This window comes from Canis lupus, unplaced genomic scaffold (genome assembly GCF_011100685.1).
Source record: "Canis lupus familiaris isolate Mischka breed German Shepherd unplaced genomic scaffold, alternate assembly UU_Cfam_GSD_1.0 chrUn_S1235H1411, whole genome shotgun sequence".
Taxonomy (NCBI): domain Eukaryota; kingdom Metazoa; phylum Chordata; class Mammalia; order Carnivora; family Canidae; genus Canis; species Canis lupus.
In genome coordinates, this window is record NW_023330058.1 from 17,807 (window position 1) to 26,020 (window position 8,214).

General features: G+C 42.0%; 1 protein-coding gene across 1 annotated transcript; it reads right to left on the bottom strand.

Moving 5' to 3' along the window:
* Positions 1-404: 404 nt before the first annotated feature.
* LOC119878214 (olfactory receptor 2Z1-like) lies at positions 405-1,172 on the bottom strand. Its single transcript, XM_038588914.1, has one exon. It carries the CDS (start codon positions 1,170-1,172, stop codon positions 405-407), a length of 768 nt encoding a protein of 255 aa, XP_038444842.1.
* Positions 1,173-8,214: the final 7,042 nt, after the last annotated feature.

Below are 8,214 nucleotides of genomic sequence, written 5' to 3' on the forward strand. Positions count from 1 at the left end.
AGAAACATGAAAGAGATGACGGAATGAATTGAAGGCATTTCTGGAAAGGCATCTTTCCATTTTGGAAAGGGTGGCCAGTGCAGGCATCTCTGATATGATCACATTTGAAAGTTCCTAAATGCAGTGCAGGAGAAAGCCATGCAAAAATGTGGAGGAAAGCACCCAGGCATCAGGAACCATGTGCGAAGGACCACAAGCTAGAATTGTGCTTAGGAATTCTGACCAATAACAAGAGGGCCAGTGCAGCTGGAGGAGAGGAAGGAGAAGTTTGGGGAAATAGCCATAGGTGGCTATTCTACTCTTGACTTCTCTTCTCAGAAGAAAATCCTCATGGGCTCCTGGAGCCACAGGGACATCCTAGAGGAGGAGGACCCCTCTCTGAGTCTTAAGCAGTCCTACCCACCCTACACTTCCCTATGACCTTCTTCATTGCTCCTGTCACTTCCTTGTTCCTGAGGCTGTAGATGACAGGGTTCAGCATGGGTGTGAGGACTGTAAAAGATAGACACTACATCATCCTGGCCAGGAGAGTGGTAAGATGCAGGTAACATATAGGTATACACAAGAGGCCCATAGAAGAGGTTGACAACTGTTAAGTGGGAGGAGCAGGTGGCTAGGGCCTTCTGACGCCCCTCCACGGAGTGCATCCCAAGCACTGCTGCCAGAATGAGGGCATAGGAGGTGGTGATGAAGGCAATGGGCAGCAGAAGGACCACAACACCTGTCACAAAGAGCACTTGCTCATAGGCTGCTGTGTCAGCACAGGCCAGCCTCAGCAGCGAAGGCACCTCACAGAAAAAGTGTGCAATCTTCCTTGAGCCACAATAGGGGAACTGTAGGGTCAATGCTGTCTGGACGGAGGCATTGATGGATCCACCCAGCCAGGAGGCAGCCACCATGAGCAGACAGGTCTGGTGGCTCATGAGTGATGGGTAGCGCAGAGGGTTGCAGATGGCCACGTAGCGGTCATAGGCCATGAGGGCCAGCAGGAGGCATTCAGCGGCCCCAAGGAACATGAAGAAAAACATTTGTGCCCCACAGCCCACAAATGAGATGCTAGTCCAGCCAAAGAGGAAGCCTGCTATCATCTTGGGGACGGTGACTGAGGTGAAGAAGATGTCCAGGAAAGACAACTGGCTGAGGAGGAAATACAGGTGTGTGGAGCCGGGCATCAGCCCAGATCAAGAGGACCATGGCAGTGTTGCCAGCCATCGCTAGTGTGTAGACTACCACAACCATGCTGAAGAGGAACAGGTGCATTGGACTGTCATTGAAAAGACTTGTGAGGACAAAGCCGATGGTAGAGGAGTGGTTCCAGGGCCCTCTACTTGTCTCCTGCCAAGCCTCACTGTAGGGAGGAAGGAAACCAACTTATCAAGGGCTCAGAAGCATCCACTCTGAGTTTGAGAGAAGGTGATGGATGAGAACAGCAAAGGGCAACAAGTAAGCTGGCACAGAGGCTGTGGGAGTTCTTCTTAATACTCTTGCAAATTTTTGTAGGTTTGGCATTATTTCATGTTGAAAAAATACTATAAAAGATATAGCATGCAGCCAAAGCAGTGCTCAGAGGGGAAGTTATAATGCAAAATGCGTGTGTTAAAAAAGAGGAAAGACTGAAAACCAATGATCAAAGTTTCCATCTTAAAAAGTTAGAAAAAGGGATCCCTGGTTGGGAGCGTTAAATGGTTAATAATACGTGTAGGATGCTTAGGGTACAGGCAGGCAGGAGGCATATGGTGTTTGTCAGCTGCTGATAACATCACAACTCTTACCACTTTAATAACTCATTTTAATAACCCTGAGCCTCTGCTTATCTCTCTATATTAAATGGGTCATGATACTTGCTATTGAATAAGAAAAGAATACCTTTTGCATAATAGGTTCAATAAGTATTAGAACACTTCCCTTTGTCACTTAAGCAAATTAGTTTTGCAAAATAATCATACAATCAACAATTTTACCCACCTGCAAAGAGCTCCTAGTCCCTCCCCCTTGGAGACTCCCCTTCTACAAGTTTTGTTCTCAGAAACCTTGTGTTTGTTGTGATGGTGCTCTTCCACTGGATCTCCCTACTTCGACTGGGTATTCTTATGACTAAGGACTCTGTCCTTTCCTTCTTTTATATTTCTCCACAGAAAGGAGTTTGCATGGTCTCTGGTCAATGCTTATGGGATGTGTGTGGTGAATAGATGAAAGAAACGCAACCTTGCCCACATAAACGCTATTACCTCTGTGGCTGTCTTTTGGTATTGCCAACTGGATTCAAACCCCTTTGGTGGGGGCTGTGCATAAGTAACTGTTCCTAGAAATTATTGATTGTCCTGACACTACCAATTTCTCCCTTTGTGGCAGTTTCTCAGTATTAACACACACACATCTGCATAGCCATGTTTGAGGTACATGTGTGTGCATGTGTGTGTCTCAGAATAATTACTTAGGGTGATTCTTTTTCTTTCAGATTGGTCACTGGGGGAAGAGGATATTTTTTCTATTACTGCCATCTCTACTTGCCTAGATCTGAACTGGTACCCTCTAGGTATTAAACATACACTAGAATGAATTAAAAAAGGAATCCTCGATGTAAACAATACATTTTATGTTGTCAGGTATGCCAACACCTAATCTTAATTCTCTCTCCCATGAATTTTCTGTACTGGTATGATTTTTTTTTCCTATTCCCCTAGAGTTTAACTGTTTTTTTTCTTTTTAAAATAAAACACAGGCTTGGTTTTTATAATTCAAGATATCTCATTTATGGAGAAAAATAGTGTTGAAAAACAAAAACCAAAAATCAAACAACTGTCAGATATTTTCAATGCTGGAAAATTTGATAGAAGTTGTGGAATTAGGGGTACCCAGGTGGCTTGGTGGTTGGGTGTCTGCATTTGGCTCAGGTCATGATCCCGGAGTCCTGGGATCGAGTACCGTATCGGGCTCCCCTCAGGGAGCCTGCTTCTCCCTCTGCCTGCGTCTCTGCCTCTCTTTCTATGTCTCTCATGAATAAGTAAATAAAATCTTAAAAAAAAGAAATTGTGGAATTGCCCATGGTTAAACATTGGGCTGCATGAATGGGGGTGGGAGTGAGGATTTTAAATTATTTCCCTATCTCTTGACCTCCCATCTTTCCCTTACTCACCTCACATTGTCCCAATGTGCAGTCTCCATCAGGAGGTTCAGCCTCTTGTTGACTTTTTTCTTTCTTCCATGTCCTTTCTGGGCTCCAAGTTGTAGCTCAGAAACTGAAAGAGTCCCTTGGGAAGTCCACACGGAAGGCTGTGAAAGCTGAGGCCATACATCCATCTCATTTCAGCAAGGCACCTCTGAAAGCTTCCTGTTTTCCCCTGAGAGCTCTGTTTTCCACAGCATGCCTTAACCACCTTCACTGCAAAGAGGGTGAGCTGTTGTTGCCTCTTCCTAGCACCCCTTTACCCACTTCAGAATGCTGTGACTGCTAAGCTTTTATAACTGAGTTTGCCCTATTTTCTTACCCACAGAGACTAGGATTGCAGTCTTTCATAGATGAGTTCTTACAATGTAACTATTTTTTTGAGATTTACAGGATATGTATGCTGGGAAGACATGTTACTTAGCCCCTAAACTTCAAATCCCAGATGAAGTGATGGCATTTAGATTTGGTCCTCAAATCTGCACATCAGAATTATCTAAGGACCTTCAGAAACTACTAATGTATGTGCCTCATCTTCAGAATTAGTGATTTAATTGGTCTATGATATGGCCAGGTCTTCGGAAGGCCAAAAAGGTTTCCAGGTGATTCTAATCTACAGACAAATCCAGACATCACTGACTACAGATTTCACGAACAGAGGAATGGCAGATATGCCAACTGTTGATGCCTATATCTCCTTAGATCAGAACATGGTCCCTGGATCAGCAGCATCAGCTGCTTCTTCAAAATGCAAAAATCACAGTCCCCACACAGATTTATCAAATCAGAAACACTGGGTGGTGGCTCAGAACTGTTTTTATTTTTTATTTATTTATTTTTTCATAATAAATATTTTTTTATGGTGTTCAATTTGCCAACATACAGAATAACACCCAGAACTGTTTTTAACAAGCCCTGCAGTTGGTCCGATATTTGCTAATGTTTGAGAACCACCCTAATACAGAGTTTGTCAACCAGGACTGATTCCCCCCATTACTCAGGGACATTTGTCGATGGCTGAAAGCATTTTTGGTTGTTATAACTCAGAAGTAGGGATGGCATATAGTGGGAAGAAACCAGGGATTCTGTTAAACACCCTACAATGACAGGATAGCCCCTGAATCAAAAATTAATCAGCCTAGGGATCCCTGGGTGGCACAGCGGTTTAGCGCCTGCCTTTGGCCCAGGGCGCGATCCTGGAGACCCAGGATCGAATCCCACATCAGGCTCCCGGTGCATGGAGCCTGCTTCTCCCTCTGCCTGTGTCTCTGCCTCTCTCTCTCTCTCTCTGTGACTATCATAAAAAAATAAAATTAAAAAAAAAAATTAATCAGCCTAAAATGTCCATAGTGCCAAGATTGGGAAAGCTTGCTATTAATTGCACTGGCTTCCGAGGCAATTTTGGCCTAAATTTATGTTCCCTGGGGGTGTTTTTTTTAAAGGTTTTATTTATTATTCAAGAGAGAGGCAGAGACATAGGCAGAGGGAAAAAAGTCTCCCTGTGGGAAGCCTGATGCAGGGCTTGATCCCAAGACCCCAGGATCACAACCCGAGCCAAAGGCAGGTGCTCAACCACTGAGCCACCCAGGTGCCCCTCCCTGGGTGTATTTTTATTCTATGTCCTGCGGAACAGTGAGATGACTGTTGCATATTGTGGCAGCTGAATGAGGTTGTTGAATGATTAAGTGAATGAACACGACCCACGATAGAAGTGAAGGGAAAGACCAAAGTTCATACAGTTCACTAAAGGAGGTGCTTTTAAAATAGTGAAAGTTCACATCTACTTAGAGCTTGAAAACAACCTTAGCCCAGGTCTTACAGGATCCATACAGACATGGCCAAGTGTTTCCTAAGCAATGGACAGCCTGGCACAAACAGCCAATTCTTTTGATGAGTATTTAGGTTTGTGGGATGTGCACATCTGGCAGGTATTTTTCTTTAATAACACAAGGGTGGTGGTGGGTTATCATGGATGTGGCTCAGACTCTATGAGGGAAAAACTGCCACTGTGTAATACTTGCTATTGGTCTGATTTATGGATGATCTTTCCAAAGTTCTGCTGACTTGTTTCATGTTTTGTAGCCATGGCCAAAATCTGAACTCAGTGCCAGGGAGACAATGAAAGTGACTGACCTGTGAGTAGTTTTCTCACCTGTTGAGACAGGCCATGGGGGTAGACTGGCTGGGGGAGAGGTAAGAATCTCTGTTCGACCACCTAACATGGCATTGGAATTTCATCTGGATACACAAATGGCTTTAATATTACTACCCACTAGCCTACTATGTGCCAGGATTGTGCTCGGTGTGCCAAATGCATGTGTTCTTGGTAGGCATTGTTATCTGCACTTTACAGAGTTAAAAGCCAAGATTCAGAGATAGCAGATACCAGAATAGAGGGTTCAAATCCAATCTGACCAGAAGCTACTACTTGTTGCACAATGTTATTTTGTTTTGACAACATTCTGACAACAGCTCTCTAAAAAAAAAAAAAAAAAAAAAAAAAAAATGTCTTCAAAATTGGTGCACAACTGGCCACCAGATGCCAGTGTAATTCAATTAATGAATTGTAGAAACACTGGTTAGTAGACCTACTTTAACTACAAGCTGAGTAATTTATAGGCTGTACTCAAATAAAACCTATATGGAAACATCTAAAAAACTTCTTACATATCATCAAGAGAAAAGAAGATGGAGGGCAGTTAACAACTCTTCTTAGTTCTTCTGCACTAGTACTTTAACACAGTCCCTATGATTAATGGATATAAAATGAGATATCTTGACAGAGAAGGTTGCTTTCTTTTAAAATAGCTGATTGAAAAAGATTGTGGCTCCTCTTCCTTTGGGATTCTTTACAAATAGGGGAGCAAGATCCTTACCTGTGCAGACACCTGAGGCCTTGAAACTGGACAGGATGTTTTCCAAAACCACGAGCCAGTGATTCTCTCCTTGCTGGCTCCTAAGTATTGCCTAAGTTTTTCTGTGCAGATAATTAAATAGCTTCAGAAAGGAGACATGGCATAGATTGAAAAGAATTCTAAATAAACACAAATGTTAAGGTCTGAGATAAAGTTCATGTTTGTGGACAAGTGGTGGCTCCTATGGAAAAACACATGACCACATCCTCAGCCATAATGCAGTATCTGCAGGGGCTCCAGGGCCCCCACACTATTGTTTCAAAGCTTTATATACACAGGGTATTTATGGGAAGGCTTAAACATCATTGGTTAGATCAACATAGTGTCATCTCTGTGTCTAGGGGAAACTGCTCCCCAGTCAGCATCTTCCCTCCCTCCCTCATCTCTTTCTCTCCCTCCCTTCTTTCCTCCCTTCCTTCCTCTCTTCCTTCATCTCTCTCTCTATCTTCTTTTCCCTTCCTTCAAAATGTCTACTGAAATTGATCTTAGCTATAGCTTTTTTGCCCATTAGGCAAAATAGGTTTTGCTCTAATGGGTTTTTATTCCTCAATTCTAAAAGTAATCACAATGACAAGCAAACTAATATATATCTCCTATTTTGTATTAAACACTTAACACATTATCTCAACTTATCCACATATAATGAAAAAGATAATAGGTCATTATTTTATACATGACAAAATAGAAGTTCAGAAGATTTACTAGCTTTAGTGTTCAAGGTCATCTTGCGATGTGATCTCAGGTCTGGGTCATGGTGAAGCCTATGACTTCCTTGGTCTACACTGTGGCCAGCATGTACTATGGGCACCCAGCCAGTCCTAGGTGGATATGTGAGAATTTAGGTCATGTTAATATGCACCCCCCGCCCCCCAAACACACAGCTGTTTGGTGGTTATGTTTATACAGTCCTAGTAAACTAACATTTTGGACTTAGTGAATGAAGAAATGAATTTGGTCTATTTCTCAACAAAATTAATCAGATATCTGTGTTCTAAACAATAAAGAGACCCTATCTCTGAATAGTATAAAACAGGTTATAAAATATGGTCCACATCCACTATCTCATTCCTTGATTATTTCATTTTTTTCTTTAGGCAATTGTATACCAGAGAGTCAAATGTTTGCTGCTGTTGTTGAATATGCACAGATCACAGAGATAAGATTGTTGTGCTCTCAGAATTTATGAACTCAAATAACATACAGAAAATGAGATAAATGCTATTATCCCATTTTGCAGAGATGGAAATTGAGACTCTAAAAGGAAAGCATCTTGCCCAGGGGAACTGAGTTTGGGATCAGTAATGGCTCCCACATCTGCCAACTGTACTCATATTTTAACCAGATCTAAACCTATTTTTTTTTTGTTGAAGAACTTTTATTCATTCATTCTTGCTTTTACTCATTCAAAACATATTGCTTAATCACTGATCATAACCTGATGCAATGTTTGTCTTCTATCTCCTACAGCTGAAAGTTGTTTGCGGAACATCACAAGTTTTGATCCTGTGAGATCTAATAACAACCACGCATTTTCTTTTAACATTTATATGTTGAAATCTTGCCTGTCTCAAGTGCTCAAATAGTCATGGAGAGTGTGTAAGCTAAAGGCTCCGGAGAAAGAATCTTTTCTTCACCGAACATAGGCCTCTCCAGGTTACTTTCTATGGTTCACTGACCCCTACTCTACTATGCTACCAGAAAAAGTACAGTCAGTAACTGTTGTATCTATGCACACTGATGTCACCATGGATTTTCAGTGGGAAATGAAATATTATGAATTTATTTTCCGAAAGTGCAGGACCTTTTTATTCAGCCTCATTGTCAAATTTCCCTTAATGTTTTAAAGTGCTACAAGCATCACAATAGCTAAGACCATGAAGTCATATTCCTTCTTACTTTATTGTGGTTCTTCTAGCCTCAGCTTCAGCTATCCTCAGTCTCCATCATCATGAACTAACTTGAGATCCAGGGAACTATTAGTGAGATAAAAGTGATTAACAGGTTTCATGGATGCTGCTCTCTACCGACTGAATAATCCCTGTGAATAACCCACCTGTACATGACTTCTGTGTAAGGTTAATCTACTACTAAAGTCAGGGAAATCTCTGTTACTGCTTTGTACTTGATTCTTCC

What these genes read in the sequence shown, in the direction of transcription:
- LOC119878214 (XM_038588914.1), bottom strand. Translation starts at nt 1,172, where the DNA reads ATGCCCGGCTCCACACACCTGTATTTCCTCCTCAGCCAGTTGTCTTTC.